Source organism: Onychomys torridus, chromosome 8, assembly GCF_903995425.1.
Source record: "Onychomys torridus chromosome 8, mOncTor1.1, whole genome shotgun sequence".
Taxonomy (NCBI): Eukaryota; Metazoa; Chordata; class Mammalia; order Rodentia; family Cricetidae; genus Onychomys; species Onychomys torridus.
The window spans coordinates 107,150,453-107,171,209 of record NC_050450.1 but is presented as its reverse complement, the minus strand read 5'-3'; the positions used below and the strand labels follow the sequence as shown (position 1 = coordinate 107,171,209).

At 49.4% G+C, this 20,757-nt stretch overlaps 1 protein-coding gene across 1 annotated transcript; it reads left to right on the top strand.

Moving 5' to 3' along the window:
• Positions 1-9,997: 9,997 nt before the first annotated feature.
• Eif4a3 (eukaryotic translation initiation factor 4A3) lies at positions 9,998-19,477 on the top strand. The gene is made up of 12 exons (XM_036198154.1): positions 9,998-10,249; positions 11,678-11,750; positions 12,659-12,725; positions 13,305-13,367; positions 14,181-14,313; positions 14,526-14,606; positions 14,994-15,135; positions 15,356-15,494; positions 15,961-16,076; positions 18,833-18,940; positions 19,021-19,148; positions 19,248-19,477. Exons 1-12 carry the CDS (start codon positions 10,081-10,083, stop codon positions 19,262-19,264), a joined length of 1,236 nt encoding a protein of 411 aa, XP_036054047.1. The 5' UTR covers positions 9,998-10,080; the 3' UTR covers positions 19,265-19,477.
• The last annotated feature ends 1,280 nt before the right edge of the window (positions 19,478-20,757 follow it).

Genomic DNA, 20,757 nt, shown 5'->3' with positions numbered 1-20,757 from the left:
CTTCTGTGCCAGCAGATGCCAACAGCCACACTCTAGCCTGCAGCCAAAACTCAGGTGCTCCAGACTCCTGGGTCTGCAAGAGGTCCTGAGGTCCATGGCTGGAGAAAAGGGGTGCTGATGTCTGTGAGGATTTCTGGAGCCTTCCAGGACTGGGTCCCAGTGGCCACAGAGGCTCTGGGAGCATTAGCTAACATGATTATTCTCATTTTCTCTTCCCTGGTAGGTGAACTACCCTTGAGCTGACCCTGCCACTGTCAGGATGAACTGGAAAGTCATTCTAAACTCTAGTTCTGTCCCAGGCCCCTGGAGCCCAAAGCCAGTCCAGGATGAAGGTGTAAGTGCATTCAGCCAAGCAGCCCCTCGAGGCCATGCTGGGTGGCCTGCTATCGACTGGCTTATCATACAGTTGGAGAACGAGGCAGTCAGCCAGGCAGGGATGCATGGCTGCACCCCAGAACTTGAGAGGTGGAAGCTGGAGGAGTGAGAATTCTAGACCAGCCTGGGCTACACAGCAAGTTTGTACCAATCCGGGTTACATAAAACCCTGTCACAAAGCAAAATGAAAACAAAATACAGCAAAAACCCAAAGGAGGAGAGCATTGTTTAGGACTGGAGAGCACAGACTGAGCACGTGTAAGGCTGTTGGCTGCACACACACGCACATACACACACACACACACACACACACACACACACACACACACAGACAGAGAGAGAGAGAGAGAGAGAGAGAGAGAGAGAGAGAGAGAGAGAGAGAGAGAGAGCAGGTGAGCTGGGTGTGGTCCCAGATGCTTGGGAAGCCCCATGAGCCTGAGCATTGGGGGCCCAGCCTGGGCAGCAGAGCAAGTCCTGATCTCAGAAAGCAGACAGAAAGTAGGGTTGTGCTTGTAATTCAGCTCCAGGTTAGAGATCGGTGAGTTCTACTTAGAAGGAAACCTGCCCCAGGTCTGGCATCCTCTCAGGATCCTCTCACCCTGCCCAACACTCAAGCAGCCTTCCTGCATGCGTCTCCCTCCTCCTACGAGACCCTCCTTGTCAGGCTACTCGGACCTCATGCCTCAGCCCTCTGTTCTGTCTGGTGGAGAAAATGCTTGTGCTCTTTCCTTCCTTCCTTCCTTCCTTCCTTCCTTCCTTCCTTCCTTCCTTCCTTCTCTCTTTCTCTCTTTCTCTCTCTCCCTCCTCTCTTGTAGACATATCCACCACACCACCCCCCACATACAAACTCTCTCTCTCTCTCTCTCTCTCTCTCTCTCTCTCTCTCTCATATGCACAAACACACACCACACCACACACACGCACAATCTCTCAATCTCTCTCTCACATACACAAGCACAGGGGTGCACACACACACCACTCTCTCTCTCACACGCACATAACACACTCTTTCTCATTAACACATACACACATGAGTGCATGTGTGCACACACACATACAGACTCTTACACATGAGCTCATACACAAACACATACACACACACACACACACACACACACACACACACACACACCAGTCTGGATAGGAGGTTAGAACAGGTGGCTGACTGATGCAGTGGCCAAGGAGAGGGTCACCAAGCACAGAAGAGAAGATGGCCCTTTGTATCCTTCTGCTCAAATCCAGTCTCTCAGTCCCGGGAATATGGGTGGGAATCCCTCACACTGATAACATGCCTAGCTCACTGTACCCCTGCCTCCAGACACCTGTTTTCCCCTTCGTTCAACTCCAGTAACCAGGAGGTGTGACTATAAATCCCAGCATTCCTTCCAACTGTTTGGTCCCTATGGCTCTATGATGGAACTCAGCAGCCGGAGAATGCTCCAGCACTTTAACCAAGCACGGTGAGACAAGCTATTCCCTTCATTTCCCCACAAATCTGGCACCACCTCCACTCCTAATGAAGGAGATGATGGCCCCTCTGGCCTCAGAACAGCTGGGGTCCTGTCCTGACCTGTTCATTGTCCTGATCCATCCACAGTCCCTCTGGCATGCTGACTGGGTCTGGTGGGACAGACTCTGCATTAGTTGTCCTTTCCCGTGGTAGCGATGGTCGGAGGCTCAGTCTTAGGCTGGGCTGAACAGCAACCGAGAGCAGGTTTGACGGGCACAGTCATCTGGACTCAGCCCGCGGAAGCAGGGCCTTATATAGAGGCTTACACACACAGGTGAAGGGCCAGTACATTTCCTCCTCCTGTGTCTGATTGGCTGATGTGAAAGTCACCATCACCTGTTGAGAAATGCCTGGCATCTGGTCTCCCCACCTAAAGCAGTGAGCCAGGGTGTGGTGGAAGCCAGGAGAGTCCTCCTTCGTTCATGTCAGCCAGTCCATAAGTCTCTACTCTTGAAAAGAACCTAGGAAGGTTAAGATGATTGGGGGCCTTCCTGGCCCCATAATCAATTATAGGAATTACATGTGACTCCAACAGGCCCCTCAAAGGTCAACATGTCATAAGCAACTTAGGCTGTGGCAAAAGCCTTGGGGCATCCTTTTCTAGAGTCTGATCACTTTACTTGTGTGGTATTCCTAGATCTACATCCATAGTCCTTCCTCTCCTGCATGGTGGCTCCCAGGCTCCACAGCCAGCATTTAACACAGCAGGCAGTAACGCTCAGTGAGAGCCTAAGTGGGACCTGAGCACTCCCTTTGGTGTGCAGGCACTGAAGTCCACAGTGCCCAGTCTACCGTACTTATGGGGTACCTGCTGATGGCACAGACCTCTCAGCTTCTCTAGGCATGCAGGCCCCCTTCCACGCCTGCGGCTCCAGGCTCACTCCTCTACCAGCTTTTGCACCTGCTGTTCCTGCTGTTAAGAACTTCCCCTCGGCTCCTTCAGACGCCACCTAAGGCCCAGCTTCCCACAAAAAGGCCCTTCCAGGCCTTTGTAATTTAAACTGCAGACTTCTGGGCCCTCCCTTCCCCTTGGCCTGTTCATTTATCTCTCCTGGACTTGTCTGCCCCATCTATTCTGCAGTCTGATTTTTTTTTTTTTTTTGCCTCCCCCATGGCATGTGACAATTCTTGTCTTTCTTGTTCTCTGTTCAGCCCCACCCCTAGGACAGTTGCATAAATACTGCCCGAGTGAATGAGTAAAACTGTGCCAGCCGCACAGGTTCTGATCATGGTGGAATGGTGGAAGGCTTGCCTTGTCTGGGTGGAAGGACCTTAGGAATTTTCATCTGGACAGATGAAAACTGGTCTCCCAGGTCACAGGCTAATGCCCCTGGTGAGGAGAAGGCCACAGCCACTCTGCCAGGGTCACAGGTTCAAACAGAGTAAGAGCATCGCCCACTTCTTGGGTGGGTTGTTAAGCCCCCTGGTCACAGGCTTCTCACAGTCTCCACCTAAAATGTCCCTCATGGTAAGAAGGCTCATCTCACCAAGGCCCGTGCATAGAAAGCTCGAGATAGTTCTAGAAAATGTGAAGAGGTGAAAGAGGGAGACACTAAGTCTGTGCCCATGCCAAGTGAAAGAGGGAGACACTAAGTCTGTGCCCTAAACACAGAGGCCAGGCCTGATGGCATGTGCCTGTGGTCCAGCTTTCAAGAGGATCCCGAGTTCCAGAACTGCTTGATCTTGGAGGGTAGCGGGGTGGAGGGGCAGGGGAGCTCTCATGCACAAGAAAGCGTGCCAAGCATGGTGGCATGACACAGTACTGGCTTTTCTTATCCAGTTCAGGGAGCTGACACTGTAAATGTGCAAAATGCCCCCAAGTCCTCCACTTTAACCCACTTATTTCACCTGGTGAGATTTTTACCAGGTTTTTTGTTTGTTTATTTTGGTTTTCTTTGTTTGTTTGGGTTTAGATTTTCCAAACAAGGTTTCTCTGTGTCACAGACCTGGCTGTCTTGGAATTCATTCTGTAGACCAGACTGGCCTTGAACTCACAGAGATCTGCCTGCCCCTGCCTCCCAAGTACTGAGATTAAAGGTGTGTGCCACCACTGCCTGGCTTGAATTTCACTAGTTTTGTTTTGTTTTGTTTTAAGACGGGGTTTCCCTGTGTAGTTTTGGTGCCTGTCCTGGATCTTGCTCTGTAGACCAGGCTGGCCTCGAACTCACGAAGATCCACCTGCCTCTGCCTCCTGAGTGCTGGGATTAAAGGCATGTGCTGTTGCAGCCTGGCCAAATTTCACCAGTTTTAAGGAAGAAAATTCTCATCGGTAGATGTGAGATGGCTAGTTGGGTGGACAGTTCTCAAGCACCACGGGGAGCTTCCGGTGGCTGTGCCGAGAGCAGCACAGAGCGGCCTGTTCTGCCTGCTCTGTGGAGACAGTGGCTTCCTGCCTTGCCCTGCCTTGGCACACTCGCTGCGTTGGCACCCAGTGGGGCGCAGGGAGTCAGGTGACAGTGTGCCCTGCCTGCTCAGGCCTCCAGCTGAGTGTTGAGAAACAGTTGATAATGTGTTGGAAGGAGTCTTGGAATCCTCTTTCCCATGAGCAGTGAGCAAGAAGAGTTGCAACTCTCGGTGTTGGTGACACGCCAGTCCTCGGCGTAACCCTGCCAGGGTGCTCCTCTACCTGCCCCCGCTGTTTTGCAGGCCCTGAATGTGTCTGATCTTTCCTCCCCCAGGACCTTCCACTTGTCCAGGTCCTCCATCTCCACTCATGCTAACGTGATTCCAAAGCCTACTGGAGCCTCCCTGACCTCCAGAACATCACTGATAAATGCGATGTTGCCCAGAGTTGCCCTCTGGCTGGCCTGCAGTCAGCTTCTGTCCCTTGTCCTTACTGATCACCACCACTATAGGCCATGTAGTCAAGGTGCCAGCTGCTCCCAGCCAGCCCCACCCACCTTGAGCATTGCTGTCCCTGGAGGTAACACCCAGTTGACATCCTGAGGGCTGCAGGATGAGCACCAACAGGGTGCTCTGGAGGGAACTGTGGAGAACAAGACACAATTCTGCCCTCAGTCCTGTTCATCTCTGGAGCTCCCTGTGAGTGCAAAGAGGCCGTATGTTCCTTTTATGTTTTCTTTTCTGTGTTTCCTTCAGACTTTTGCTGTTATTATTTTGAGACAGGTCGTTAGCTCTGGCTGGCCTAGAACTCAGTAGGAAGCTAAGAATGGCCTTAAACTTAGAATGATCCCCCTGCCTCTGCCTCCTGAGTACCAGGACCACAGGCTGCACCATCAGAGGAGGCATGCTTGGTTGCACATGTGTGAGAGCTCTCCTGACTCCCCTACCCCCCACAGCCCAGACTGGTTGGGAACTCAGGATCCTCCTGACTCAGCCTCCTGAAAGCTGGACCACAGGCACATGCCATCAGGCCTGGCCTCTGTGTTTAGGGCACAGACTTAGTGTCTCCCTCTTTCACTTGGCATGGCGGTACCTCTTTGCATTTTCTAGAACTATCTCGAGCTTTCTATGCATGGGCCTTGGTGAGATGAGCCTTCTTACCATGAGGGACATTTTAGGTGGAGACTGTGAGAAGCCTGTGACCAGGGGGCTTAACAACCCACCCAAGAAGTGGGCGATGCTCTTACTCTGTTTGAACCTGTGACCCTGGCAGAGTGGCTGTGGCCTTCTCCTCACCAGGGGCATTAGCCTGTGACCTGGGAGACCAGTTTTCATCTGTCCAGATGAAAATTCCTAAGGTCCTTCCACCCAGACAAGGCAAGCCTTCCACCATGATCAGTATCCCCATCAGTGGGAACCAGGTGTCCAAGAAAGCTTTTTTTGTTTGTTTGTTTTTTTGGGACAGGGTTTCTTTGTATAGCTTTGTACCTTTCGTATAGCTTTGTACCTTTCCTGGATCTTGCTCCATAGACCAGGCTGGCCTCAAACTCACAAAGATCCACCTGCCTCTGCCTCCTGAGTGCTGGGATTAAAGGTATGTGCCACCACCACCCGGCCCAAGAAAGCTTTATTGTTCACCCAGACAGCATTCACACAGCTCTTCTAAGCTGGTTCCAGAATGTTTTCCTCACCTCTGTACCACAAAGGGAAACCCCATGCCACAGCTCCTGCTGCACCCCTTATTTAATCCTAGCACAAGGCCCCATAGTTTCCCATCTCATGACCCAGAAATCTTTGTAATCAGGACAGCCCCACCCAGCCCTGCCAACTATCAGCTCTGTAAACTTCCATCTAAAATTTCCACAGTATCAGACAGCAGCCACAGCCACCACCCACTCTTCAGAGCATCAGCATCTCCCTATACAACCAAGTCACCTTTCCAACTCCAGCATCAGAACTCATCCCCCTTCTCTGCCCCATCCAGGAGGGGTTCTGTGGCAGTCAGGCTGTGAGAGACCCTGCTGATGTGGTCCTTCTCTCTTCTCCCTTCCCCCCAGCTCCCCCTGCCTCTGCTCTTTCTTCCGGTCCCTTCCTATCACAATCCCTCCCTGGGTGTAACTATGAACACCTCCTCTCAAGTCAGGTGACATTTTCCTCCAGCCACCAAGTAAAACCAGAAACTCAGTAACTTTTTCTACTTTGTCCTGTTTTATTTACAACACAGTAACTGTATAATATACAATTATCTTATTTGTTTATGAGTTTCCTGGGTCTTGCCCTTCTCTGGAATAAGCACTCAATGAAGCCAAGTGACCCCCACCCCTCCAGCCCAGGACTGAGAAGGCTCCTGTCCAGAGCAGCTTACTATGCTCCTGTACCTATACCTGGTGCTGGGTGGGAACAGGAGCAGGGAGCAATCCTTCGGATTTCCTTTTGTCTAGGATGTTCACCTCTGCAGGGATGATGGCTGTGGACTCAGTCAGTGGATGGGACTGCCTGAGCCTCCCTCACCCCTGGGCAGGAGGAGACTCCAGGAGCTCAGTGGATGCATATGGGCTCCTCAGCAGAGCACACTTTAGCACTGTCTCATCTCCCCCATGAGCTTGTCATGTTCCCGCTCAGCTGGACCATGTCTCTGTTCCTCCTTCTTTCCCTGATGTGAGTGGTGAGCAAGTTGGTAGCTGTTTACTTATGTTAAGGAAACTTGGAAGCTAAGTAGATAAACCCCTGCCCCTGTTAAATTAAGCACACACCCCCAAATAAAATGAGTAGGCAATGTGGCGCCGATGAGAAGGTGTGCTGAGACCAGGAGTAATGGGCGTAAACACCTTTGTCAATTAGAGCCTTCTTCCCTTGAGAGGCCACGGTGTCCCGGGTTCCAGAGGCCAGGTACTATATGTAGGATAAAGCCACCGTAATATAAAAGCTGGGCCAATCTCTCCCTTGATGTAATGTAGACTGAGCCTAGTTTTTCCATCAGTAGAACAGGTGAGACATATGCCTGCATCCTCTGCTTATAATGGAGATTGAGATGTACAAGAATCACATTAACCCCTCAACTTAAACACTGGAATTATAGATTGTCAAGTAGGCTGTCAGTTCTTGATTTTTTTAAAATAGTCCTTTTAAATTTTTAAAATTTATCTTCATTTTGTGTATTGCCTTCAGGTATGCCTGTATAAGGGTGTCAGATCCCCTGGAGCAGGAGTTATAGACAGTGATGAGCTGCCATGTGGGTGCTGGGACTTGAACCCCGGTCCTCTGGAAGAGCAGTCAGTGCTCTTAACTGATGAGCCATCTCTCCAGCCCCTTGATTTACTATTTTAATTAACCAAGGAATCTATTATTTGTGTGTGTATGCCTGAGTGTATGTTTGAGCACCATATGCATACAGGTGCTTTCGGAGGCCAGAAGAGGGCCGTGGGTCTCCTGGGTTGTAAGCTGCCTGACATGGATGCTGGGAACTGAACCTAGGTCCTCTGCAAGAACTTGAACTCACAGAGATCCACCTGCCTCTGCCTCCCGAGTGCTGGGATTACAGGCGTGCGCCACCACCGCCCAGCGTAGTTTATTTTTATAAAGACAGTCTCTTCACATAGTCCATTCTAGCCTCAAACTCCCCCCTCCCCAGACAGGGTTTCTCTGTGTAGTTTTGGTGCCTGTCCTGGATCTCACTCTGTAGACCAGGCTGGCCTTGAACTCACAAGAGATTGGCCTGACTCTGCCTCCGGAGTGCTGGGATTAAAGACGTGGGCCACCACTGCTTGCTGGCCTCAAACTATGGATGCTCCTGCCTCCACCACTCAAATGTTGGGGTCACAAGTATAGGTCACTAGTTTAAATTGTTGCTTTTAGGTAGATACTTACATATAAAATACAATGTAACCATGCTGATCAGATAGTTTACGGAGGCAAGCAACAAAGGCATGCAGTGCGTAACTGACTGATTAGATTACAGATGCCTTCAACTGTTACAGACAAAATGAGGCTCTTCAACTTGTTCGGGTACTGTAAGAAACTACAGCAAGCTGGGAAGATGGCTCACAGGCTAAGAGAGCTTGCTATGGAAGCTTGATGACCTGAGTTTGACCCTAGAACTCACATAAAGGTAGAAGGAAAGAACAGACTCTGCAAAGTTGTCTCCTGACCTCCACACCTACACTGTGGTATGGGCAATCCCACTCACATACATCATGTGAACATACACACAAACACAATACATTGGAAAAAAAAAAGATGCCGGGTAGTGGTGGCACATGCCTGTAATCCCAGCATTACAGAGGCAGAGGCAGGTGGATCTCTGTGAGTTCAAGGCCAGCCTGGTCTACAAAGCGAGTTCCAGGACAGCCTTCAAAGCTACAGAGAAACCCTGTCTCGAAAAACCCAAATAAATAAATAAATAAATTAAAAAAAAAAAAAATAAATAAAAAAGATACGTGGGCAGAGTTGCCCAATAGGAATACATCTTTTAACCGTTACAGTTGAAGTAAAAGAAACAGGTGAGCTTAAACAGCATCTTAAACAGTACCCCTAAGCTATTATTAGACTCATTTCAACAGGCAGTATGAAATGGAGACTTTACATTCTTTTCTTACAATGTCATTAAAATTCGTGTGTATTTTACATCAGAGATTGCAAAACCACCTTTAGAGTCAGGCTTGCAAAATGACATGACACCATGGAATAAATCCGTGTGGAGTGAGAAGACACAAGAACTTGAACTCACATTTTACTTAGCCTCAGAAGTTCTGAATAATACCACATATGTCATATCGGTGATCTGGTCTAGACAAATCCTAACATCAGAGGAGCCAAGCTCCCAAGAGAAGGCAGCAATAACTGGTTTTAATGTGGGTATACTGAAACCCACAACTTCTCAAGAAAAGGACAATCTGGTTATAATTAAACTTATCTAAATAAAATGAGTTCCATTTTTATAGTAGTTTTTGAAGACTTATTTGTGTGTGTATATACCAAGAATGTGGCCCCCACCCAGGCCAGAACTATTGGATCCCCAGGAGCTGGAGATGCACGCAAGTATGAATCACATGACCTGGGTGCTGGAACAGAACTCTGGTTCTCTGGAAAAGGAGTAACTGCTCTTAACAGTTTAGACATCTTTCCTCAAAAGCAGAAGAAAAAAAAAGAAGCAGGACCCAAATGCAAATGAATGTTTCCTAGCACTAAGGGTGTGGTTCAAAATTGAATATATCCTGGGATCCACCCTCGGAAACAAACAAAACAGACATGCTCCAGTTGCAAGGCTCTCGTGGAGCCTAACTTTAAAATCAGGACCCTCCAGAGTGACCGGGTCAGAAGCATCGAAGCATTCTCGGATGGGATGGCAGCTTAAGCGGTCCCTGTTCCCCGAACAACTGGGAGAGTAGAGGAAGCTTGATTAAGGGCGTCTTCACGCTGGGGTTGCCATGGCAACGCGGGGGGCGCTAACGCAGAGTCGACCCGGCTGTGCCATCTTCCTTTACTCCGAGCTCCCAGGGCCCTGGTGTCCCTCTGCACCTCCCCAGCGGCCCCACGTCCTTCTCCCGGGAGAGCGGGAGAAACTCAAAAGACCGCGGTCCGCACACACGGCGTGCGCGGCGCCATGCGTAAATACCGAATCAAGCCCAGCCCCTCTCCGAATGCCGCAGAGCACTGAATCTCGAGAGACTAGGGGCGGCTCCGGTGGCCGTCATCGCGCTTTCCCCTTCCGCCACAAGAGGCGCCACCCGCCTCTCCTGACGCGCCTCCGCGGCGCTGTGGTGGCGTCACTTCCTCCCGACCGGGCCGGCGGCGCGAGCCTTGTTTCCGGTTCCCGCTGCCGCTCGCGCTCATCTCTCCGTGGACTCGGGATCATGGCGGCCACGGCCACGATGGCGACGTCGGGCTCCGCGCGGAAGCGGCTGCTCAAAGAGGAAGACATGACCAAAGTGGAGTTCGAGACCAGCGAGGAGGTGGACGTGACCCCCACGTTCGACACCATGGGCCTGCGGGAGGACCTGCTGCGCGGCATCTACGCCTACGGTGGGTCGCGGGCCCCGCGCGGCGGGGGAAGGCTGAGGGCCGGCCGGGTTAGGCCGGGCGGAGAATTGCGACCCGCTCCGGAGCACAGGGCCGGCCTCTCTGGGGTTCTCAGCCAGGCTTTCCCAGTCGCCGAAGGAGCGGATAACCATGTGTGTTCCTATGAGGTGCCCCGAGGCTTTGGTTGGGGCTTGGGGCTGTAAATCCCGTAGGTTCGTGCCGTAGGGAGTTCAAACCCTATTAGGGGAGCGGAAAATGTAAAGCAAAGGTGCTTCGATCGGTGAGTGTTGGTGTGAAAAGCAAAGTGAGCTCCCTGAAGGTGGCCTGTGTGTGACAGGAACAGAAGGAAGATCCTTGTCATGAGATGTCAGCGGCCAGTTTTGAGAGGTGTGGTAAAGAATTTGAAATTCCTTCTTAAATCCATCCGGAAGCCACTGCATTTTAAAGCACAAGAGATAGGGTCAGGCTTACAGTTTGAAAGTTTACTTCGGTGTCTGGGTTTGGAGCGAAGTGAGTTAGAAGAGGAGGCGGGATGATGTCCAGACTATGGAAGAGCTGGTAAGATGACCATTGCGGTGGAGCTAAAGGATCCGCTGGAGGCTGACGGAGTGCATTCCTGGCTTTTTAGTGAATATTGGGCCATGTTGCTTGTATCTGCTTAGGTAGGAGTACTTCCTTGAGAGTCTGAGCTCTTTTTTGTCAATTTTTGTTTTTTCTAGATAAGGGTGGCTCTCTGTAGCCCTGGCTATCCTGGAACTCTGCAGACCAGGCTGGCCTCAAACTCAAGAGATCCACCTGCCTCTGCCTCCTGAGTGCTGGGATTAAAGGCGTGGGCCACCACAGCTCAGCTGTCTTCTGTTGTTTTATTTTGTTCCTTTTTTTGTTTTGTTTTAAGAAAAGATCTCTACGTAGGTCTGGCCGTCCTAGAACTGACTTTGTAGAATAGTTGGCCTGGAATTCACAGACATCCTCCTACCTCTGCCTCCCGAGTGCTGGGATTAAGAGAGTACACAATCATGCCTGGACTGTGTAGGGGTGGTGCCTAGGTAATGGGGATATATCCAGTCGAGAGAGCAGCATGGAGCATCTCACATCATGCCTGTGAGCTTGACAAGCAACACAAAGATTTGAGTGCTTGCTAGTAGGAAAGGGCAGCCACTACTGTGCTTCTGGATTTAATTTTATTGCAAAGGGGGTTTCATATGGCTTAGGCTGGTCTTGAACTCCTAATGCTCCTGCCTCCACCTTCCAAGTGTTGGTATTGTAGATACTGTCTTCACAGGTAATCTTCCAGGCTAGTCGGTAAAGCTGTGGGTTCACCTGGGAACCTGGGTTTCCTGGGGTTAGCAGTAAGCAGCGGATATGTGTGCCCCCAGGAGCTTGTGCCCTCATAGTGTGAGAGCTAGTTCTTTTTCCTCTTTGTATTTACAGGTTTTGAAAAACCTTCAGCAATCCAGCAGCGAGCTATCAAGCAGATAATTAAGGGGAGAGATGTCATTGCACAGTAAGTTGTGTGTGCTGAGAGCCAGCTTGGGTCAGTGGCACTGGTGAGGGCCGTGGGAAGCTGACTCTGCCTTGGCATCTCAACACTCTGCACAAACTCACCTCCAGCTCAGGGTTTCCTTTTTTTCTCCTCTAGGGTTCCTTTTGGTTTTTTTAAAGCCAAATTGCTGTCAGTACGCATGTGTATTTTGGGGAGGTGCTTGGTACTATGGATCATATCCAGGTCATTGTACGCACCACACAACTGCTCCACTACTGATGTATATCCTAAGCCCTGAATGTAGATTTATGTAAGATATTCTTTTAATAGCTTTATTTGTTCATTTCTGTCCCCTCCACATGCCGAGTGCTGAACCAAGGGCTTTCTCTACTACTGAACTGTACTCCAAACTGTTATTTCCCTTAATTTTCAAAAGACAATTTTTTTCTTAAAGTTATACTCCAGAATTTTAGGTGCCAGCTGCATTAAGGGAAGAGAGACTTTTCCTGCCTCCTTTTGGAGTTCCTCTGTCCCTGGCACACGAGCCATGTCACCGTTTTAACATTGTGTCTTGGGGACTGTGGTGATGGCTTGCTCAGTTTCCACACTGACACTCAGCTGCCTGTGACTCCAGCTCTAGGGGGTCTGGCATCCTCTTCTGGGCTCTGAAAGCACCCTCACACGTGTGGCATTTGGTCACACAAAAACATAAGTAAAAATTAAAAATCAAAATGAAAGGTTGTGACCTTGTACTTGGGTCTTATCTTTGCAGCTAAGATGTTGGGGTAAGTGGTGAGGACATCTAGAAAGAAGCTGCCCAGTGTGCAACCAGGCCTTTGGAGCACTGCTGAGGGTTGTGGTCCCCAGAGCAAGGACAGTGTCATCGGGTGCCCTTCCTCTGATAAGAACTCGTGTGCTTTCCTAAACAGGTCCCAGTCCGGCACAGGCAAGACAGCTACCTTCAGCATTTCAGTCCTCCAGTGTTTGGATATCCAGGTGATTTGCCACTCACAATACCCTCCTTAATCCAGACATGTCTGTGCTTCTGCCAGTGCCGTGTACAGAGGGCAGTTTTTAGGTAGCGTGTGGTTGTGTATCTTTAATCCCAGCAGACAGGAGGATCTCTGAGTTTGAGGCCAGCATGCTCTTCATAGCAAATTCCAGGCCAGCCAAGGATAGAAAGTAAGACCCTGTCTCAAAAAAACAAAACACAGGAAGTTCTGACCTGTACGGGAGAGCCCTGACTTTGTCACGCTCTTCCTGGACTTGTAATTTAGTGTCTCCTGTTAGGAAAGAGCAGCAAAGCTAATATGGGCTGGCGTCTGTCATAGTCCAAGTGCTTGTTAGCAAGCCATGTGAACAATACTGAGACGGAGATGGCCGGCTCAGCTCGGTAAGATGGACGTGGACAAATACCAGATTTTTGCTCATATGAAGAATCTAGAGTTTCTATTTTAAAAAAGGCGGCCATGAAAGCAGAGAGGGAACTGTTTGTAAGAGACTTGGGGGAGGGGCAAGAGAACCTGTTCTTTACAGTCACATGTTGTTTTTCTTCCCCTCCTTTTTCTTCACCAGGTTCGAGAAACCCAAGCTTTGATCTTGGCTCCAACAAGAGAGTTAGCTGTACAGATTCAGAAGGTAAGTGAGCCATTAATGGTGGTGTCAGGCTGGTAGAGTGCTCTCCTAGCGTGTGCAAGGCCTTCCATTCAATTCCTGGCAAAGCAACAGTAGCAGGAGGATTATTGTTGTGTTTGCAAGTGTCCATTATATGTCTCATTGGACTGATTGGTTTATAGGTTCATTTTCTGGGTATAGTGCTTGCTCTCACACCTGAGTTTGATTCCCAGAATCCATGTAAGGGGGGGAGAGCACTGGCCGCACACTTGCCCTCTGACCCGCACACTATTTGATGGTAATGCTTTTCTTCTTTTTGGTTTTCATGGCACCAAAGGATGGAACCCAGAGTTCTGTGCATGCTAAGCAACCTGTAATTCCTTGTATGTCGTATGAATCTGTTTGGTTGTTTTTATTATAGCTTCTATTTGTTTGATGTATTCGTAATCTTAGGAATGGTCTGGAAATGTTCCTTAGTGGTAGTTAACTCTCCTATAATCATGAGGCCCTGGGTTCAGTCCCTAGCACTGGTGGGGGAGACAGCTTCTTCACAGGAAAAAAATCCATTTTAATCAAACAATGATAATGTATCTTGAAAGGATATGTATTGGGATGTTAAAGTGATGGGATTATGATCTGTAATGTTTCTGTTGCCTGCATTTGATATATACCATTTCAGTAATCAGAGACGCTCCAAATGAATTTCATTTGGCAAAGGAAAGAGGTCTTGTCACTTTATCATGAATAAATGATAGTTGGTCGTTTGAAATTAGCGTGGGGATGACAGTTTACACTTGTCTGCACTTGTGCCTGGCATGTAAACCTGTTTTGTTTCAGGGTCTGCTTGCTCTGGGAGACTACATGAATGTACAGTGCCACGCCTGCATTGGGGGCACCAATGTTGGAGAGGACATCCGGAAGCTGGACTATGGGCAGCATGTTGTGGCAGGCACACCGGGACGTGTCTTTGGTGAGTGGCTGTATTGAGCACTGGGCTGTGGGTAGTATCTATGAGGTGTGCTCAAAGGTCATGGTGGTTCACTTGCATGTGCTAAGTGGTGGGTCTCTGCACCTGGGCCCCTGGTAGTATGTACAGGGATGGGCTCTGAGAGGTCACAGGGACCAGTAGAAATAACTCTTCCCTTAGAATGAGTGTAACTCTTTTAAAATCTAATTGCGTAGATATGATTCGCCGTAGAAGTTTAAGGACACGGGCTATCAAGATGTTGGTTTTGGATGAGGCTGATGAAATGTTGAACAAAGGTAAGGTGACCAGACTTTTCAATTTTCTACTGTATTGTCAGGTCTTAAGTTTTCACAGTCTCTATCTTCTGGAGATGTGACAGTCCTTGCTTTGTGGAGAAACAATGTATCTTGGGAGGTTTTGAATCTGAAATTCCTATTGTAATGTTCCCATGGTTAAGGTCTATGAGACCAGTCCCAGCTGGGATGGCGGTATCCTTGTCTGCTCTGGCACTGCACACTGCCTGGTTTTCAGCACTGACTACTGAATGGGTTTGAGGTATAGTTTGTGGGTCAAGGTTCAGGTGTTCACCTGTGAACTTGTTCTGACCACTGACCTGAAAACCTGGCATTGTGGCTCTCCCAATGACAGCCTTAAAGCCAAAGCAGAGCCCATCTTTGTCCCAGGTTTCAAGGAGCAGATCTACGATGTGTACAGGTACCTGCCACCAGCCACACAAGTGGTTCTCATCAGTGCCACGTTGCCTCATGAGATCCTGGAGATGACCAATAAGTTCATGACCGATCCCATCCGCATCTTGGTGAAGCGGTAAGAATGCATGTCTTTATTCCTTTGTGGAAACCAGCATTGATGATCCCTACCCTTTTCCATTTCTAAGTCTCTGAGGAATGAATCCAAGGTTGTGGAAACTGGGAAAGGTTTAGACAGGTTCACAATCCAGCCCTGTGGTAGGATGGTGTTACTGGGGGCTCTTAGGGTCCCTCAGGTCCTGGTTTGAAGAGTGATGTGAACATTTATCTGTTGCCAGTGATGAATTGACTCTGGAAGGCATCAAGCAGTTCTTTGTGGCAGTGGAAAGAGAGGAGTGGAAGTTTGATACCCTGTGTGATCTCTACGACACGCTGACCATCACCCAGGCTGTCATCTTCTGCAACACCAAGAGGAAGGTGTGCCGCCTCGCTCTGTGTGTGCTTAGGGGACTGCAGGCTGCGTCTCCTATCAAAGGCTGTGGCTCGGGCTCTGGGTTCCTGTGTTAGTGCACCTATAGACAGTGTTAAGACAGAATCTGAGACTAGGCCAGGGGGGGACCTGCTGGGGAAGCTGAGGCAGGAAGATTTCTGGAGTTGGAAACATAATGAGACCATCTTTTAAAGTGTAAAATAGATACTGACATGTTTTTCTGTAATAATTTTGATGTCTTTGGTTTGAGCTAAGACTCAGGCCCAGTAGGTTGAAGTGATAGCTTGTGGGCAGCCTGTGGGAGTCTCCCCCTAAGAGTTCTTAGGCATGCCCATCCTGGCTGCTGGTGGGTGAGTTTGCTGTGCATCTGTCTGCAAATGCCCGCTGGGGAGAGCTGCCATTTTACAGATCTCTGGTTGGGTAGATGAGCACATCTCTTGATCTGACTTGTAGGTTGACTGGCTGACAGAGAAAATGAGAGAAGCGAACTTCACTGTGTCCTCCATGCACGGAGACATGCCTCAGAAAGAGCGTGAGTCCATCATGAAGGAGTTCCGGTCAGGTGCCAGGTAGGCCTTTGGCAGCTTTGGCTCCTGTGTGAGGACAGATGATGCTGGCCTCAGTGCTTTCATGTCCTTTCCTGCCCCAGGTACAGGGGGCGATACTGCTCTGTGATTGGACGCTGCCCTGGGGGCTGTTGGGTTAGTGGTGAACTGGCATTAACCATTGGTTTGACTGCTGTTCATGCTGGCTTCTGTTCATCTGGTAACTAGTGTTGGATTGGTCACAGTGCTCAGAGAACAGGTCTTGTGAGTTTGTGCCTTTGATTCAGGTCTGCTTTGTGATCCTTTGGGTATTGCAGCAGTGTGTGTTGTGTGTCTTGGAGTAGGATATATCCAGCTAGACTTGAGCTGCTGATAGCCCTCAGCTTGTCAACATCCTTCCCTCTTGTATTCAGTTCTCTCTGTCACTGAGGAGGTGAAGTCATCCTCTGTGTTCTCTCTCCCCCCCCTTCTTTAAATAATTTATTTAACTTTATTTTACGTGCATTAGCATCAGATCTCTAGGAACTGGAGTTACAGACAGTTGTGAGCCACCATGTGGGTGCTGGGAACTGAACCTGGGTCCTCTGGAAGAGCAGCCAGTGCTCTTAACTGCTGAGCCATTTCTCCAGCCCCTGTGTTCTCTTTTATTATTGTTTATTTGTTCTCTGTATGTGCGGAAGTCAGGAACCAATTTGTGGAAGTCAGTTTTCTCTTCCCACTTGTTGGTCCCAGGGTTGTCGGGCTTGGCAGCAAGCTCCTTTACTAAATAAACTACTGAGCCATCTCAGTGGCCCAACTCCTGGATGCTTGTAGCATCTGTGCTTGGCTTGTATAGGGATGTAGTTTCTCTCTGGAGACTTGAACCCACCTTTGGTGTCCTGAAGCCTGTGGCAGCTTTTCCCTGGGCATTTCTGGAGCATACCTCCATCTTTGTTTTTGTGTTTCATGGTTCTTTGAAACAAGTTAGAATTGGTTTGGTTCTGACTTGTCAGTGATGTGAGTGCTGTGTTCCATCACCCTCCCCTCCCCATTTGTTTGTTGTTTGGTTGGTTTTCAGATTTTGAGACAGGCTCTGTCTATGCAGTTCAGGCTGGCATTGAACTTGTGACCCCTGCCTCTGCCTCTGGAGTGTAGGACTTACAGGTGTGTACATAGCTAGTTGCTGTCTGAAGTGGACCATTTAGAGCAGTTTACTTCGTGTGTGTATTCATCTAAATTAACCAGTGAATTTTTCCCTCTGTGTGTGTGTGTGTGTGTGTGTGTGTGTGTGTTTTGTTTGTTTTTTGAGACAGGGTTTCTCTGTGTAGCTTTTGGAGCCTGTCCTGGATGTCTGTAGACCAGGAAGCTCTGTAGACCAGGTTGGCTTCGAACTCGCAGAGATCCACCTGGCTCTGCCTCTGAGTGCTGGGATTAAAGGTGTGCGCCACCACTGCCCAACTTCATTTTGATTTTTAAATTATTGCTTTTCCTTCCCTTTGAAGGTTGTGGAGTTTTTTGTTTGTTTGTTTGTTTTTAATGTTATTTAGTAGCTACCCTGGAGACACGTCTCTCTTCCTCATACCTGTTACCAGTAGCTACTTTCCCTGTCTTTCTAGACATTATAAGGGTTTGTTTAGCCCCAGGCCTAAGATTAGTTTCATGCATGTTAAAACGTATATGCTCGTTTTGTTTGGTTTTGGTTTTGAGACAGGGTTTGTGTAGCTTTGCGCCTTTCCTGGAACTCACTCTGTAGACCAGGCTGGCCTCGAACTCACAGAGATCCATCTGCCTCTGCCTCCCGAGTGCTGGGATTAAAGGCGTGCGCCACCACCGCCTGGCAATTAATGTGCTTTTTAATCCACAGTGGCATTTTGCTTTACAGGGTAGAATTTATTTACATTTAGAGATGTGTTCAAATGAGTTTGGTCCAAATGTGAGAGTCTGGAAGCGTCTCCTTCACCTCGAGTCTCCTGGAGAGTGAAGGAGGTGCTGCTGAGATGGTTCCCATGGTGGCCGCTAGTCTCCTTCTGCCTCAGATGAGGTGGTCCGCCAGCTCGGCCCCATGGTTCTGAGGCCTCGGTGCCCAGTCCAGTTGCCTTTTTAACAGTGCCTGCCTGTAGGCTGCTTTCTGCCCACAGCCTCTCTCTGGATGCTTTTCTTTTCGGTTTTCAGCAGTTGACCTTTGAGTCTAGGTATGAATTTCTTCCTGTGTCCTGTTGCCATCTATAGACTATCTAGTCTCTGGCCTGCTTGCCTCACACACTGCTCTGGGCTTTTCCCTTCCTCCTGGCTCAGTTGTGCGGCTCTTGAGCCTCCCCTGGGATACTCCTTCCCCTTAACTTGCCGTGGAAACAGGAGTCCATCTTCATCCTAGTACCATGTCAGGAGGTGAGGGAACCGGTGGTTTCTTAGTAACAGTGTGTCAGTCCGGCACTGTTTCAGTAATGCAGTCTTTGTGTGAGTGGTTGTATTCTTGCACTGTGGTTTCAGCCTCTTGTCCTTGTACACCTGTCATGTTAGGACTGGTGTGGCACCACTTGGGTAGAGCAGCTGCTGTGGTCGGGGAGTGGTGTGGATTTATTACCTTAAGTTGAAAATGAGGCCATCAGTAGGTACTTGTTCATAATAGGATTTTTGCTAAGCAAAAGTCATGTTTTCCCGGAGGGGCTAACCCCACGTTTTAAAGTAATTTTAGCATGTTTTCCATGGCGTGTGGGTGATGTCATTGCTCAGGGCCCTTGGCCAGGCTACTTGAAACTGTACAGTACTCTCCCTCACCCTTCTGGCTTTTCTTTCTGCAGCCGAGTGCTTATTTCCACGGATGTCTGGGCCCGGGGCCTGGATGTTCCTCAGGTGTCCCTCATCATTAACTATGACCTGCCCAACAACAGAGAACTGTACATTCACAGGTGTGTGCCTCCTTCTTTGCTCAAGACTGTTGGCCTTCATCTGTGTGACTATTTACTAACACACATATTTTATTCTAAAGAATCGGGAGATCAGGTCGATACGGCCGCAAAGGTGTGGCCATCAATTTTGTGAAGAATGATGACATCCGCATCCTCAGGGACATAGAACAGTACTACTCCACCCAGATAGATGAGATGCCCATGAATGGCAAGTTCCTGGCTTTGTTGGTGGCTGTGGGAGGGGCTTCCTTACTAGGGGTGGGGAGATGACATGTGGCATTGTTCATGTACCTTTCTTCTCCTTCAGTGGCTGACCTGATCTGAAGCTGGTACAGGTGCACCAAGGGTCTGGATATGGCAGCGCCAGTTGTGATCTCCGTCTTAGACACAAGAAGCCTCTGTTTAATGGGGTTTATATGAACTGTCTTCTCACAGCCCCTCAGGAAGACCCTCGGGCTCTGCCATCTTTTCTTACTCACATGTAAATAATCTAATGCTTTGAGCCTTTTTCATTAAACATGGAAGTTTTCCCATGAACTTGAGTGCAGATTTCTTGTGTGTCACCAGCCTTCCTGGTCTGGTCATGAACAGACCATTCCTCCCCCTGACTCCACATTCTGTGCAGAATCCAGCTTGAGACGTTTACAGTGAGCGATGACAATCCAGAGTAGCGGCCAGAAGAAAAAGAATGACGTGAGGTTTGGCAAAAGTTTCTTTAAGATGGTAGGAAAAAGCTCTGACGTGGACTGGTCGGGACTAAGGGTCTTCAGATGGCACAGGAGTGGAGAAGGGAAGCCGGGAGACCACGTGAGGCGCTGGCCACCTGGAGTTCATGGAGCGCCTGTTGGAGGTTCTTTCAGTTGTGGACACTGCAGTTGGCACATCACCCTGGGGCTTACCCACCCACTCACGTCCTGGGAAGGTCAGCAGCCTTGACTGCATGTGCTCAGGGCGGGGCAGGGTCTGAGGGGAACCGTGAAGATGAGCTGGACTGCAGCTGGCAGGGGACATCTCCCCTTAGATGGTAGCCCAGTGGCAGAATTGATTTATGTTACTAGAAGCCACCGGCACTATGGAAATGTGTTCTGCCGGGGATCGAAAAGCAGCACTGTGCAAAGGTTAGACGGCCCAGCATAGGAGGGGAAGATTTGAACGGATGTTGCTGGAAAAGACATGAGTGGCATGTGAGCCTGGTGAGGGCTGCTTGGTGTGGGGCAGTCAGTGTGAGGATCACAGTGGGCATCTCCACATGCTCTCCACAACTGCTAAAGTCAAGCTGTTGAGAGTGACCTGGCTGTAACATGGCATCCCATTGGTGCCAGGGTGATTGGGCTGATGCTGGCTAGGCATGTGTCATCCCCTTACTCCCTCACTAGTCTGTGTGCATCCCTTCCGAAAATACATGTGTGGTAGAGGAAGATGGATCCTGATTGGGGGAGGTACTGCATGTGTGGGAGATGATGATGGATCCTGATTGGGGGAGGTACTGCATGTGTGGGAGAAGATGGATCCTGATTGGGGGAGGTACTGCATGTGTGGGAGAAGATGATGATGGCTCCTGATGGGGAGGTACTGCATGTGTGGGTAAGATGATGATGGCTCCTGATGGGGGAGGTAACCCCCCACTGCTGCTGGAACAGGGAGCACCACAGCAAAAACCAATTCTTCCCTTAGGAAGTTCCATATCACCCTCTGGGATTGTTCTTGACATAGACTGGAATAGTTGTGTCAGACTTACATGGACCCATAATAGGTGAAAAATAAAAAGGCCCAGCTATAAACATCGCGGCATGTCCCTGTACTGTGTGACTTCCTGG

What these genes read in the sequence shown, in the direction of transcription:
- Eif4a3 (XM_036198154.1), top strand. Translation starts at nt 10,081, where the DNA reads ATGGCGGCCACGGCCACGATGGCGACGTCGGGCTCCGCGCGGAAGCGG. An exon ending in GGGAGAGATGTCATTGCACA is followed by an intron (nt 11,751 to 12,658) that starts GTAAGTTGTGTG and finishes TTTCCTAAACAG; the next exon opens with GTCCCAGTCCGGCACAGGCA. An exon ending in GAGTTCCGGTCAGGTGCCAG is followed by an intron (nt 16,077 to 18,832) that starts GTAGGCCTTTGG and finishes TTCTTTCTGCAG; the next exon opens with CCGAGTGCTTATTTCCACGG.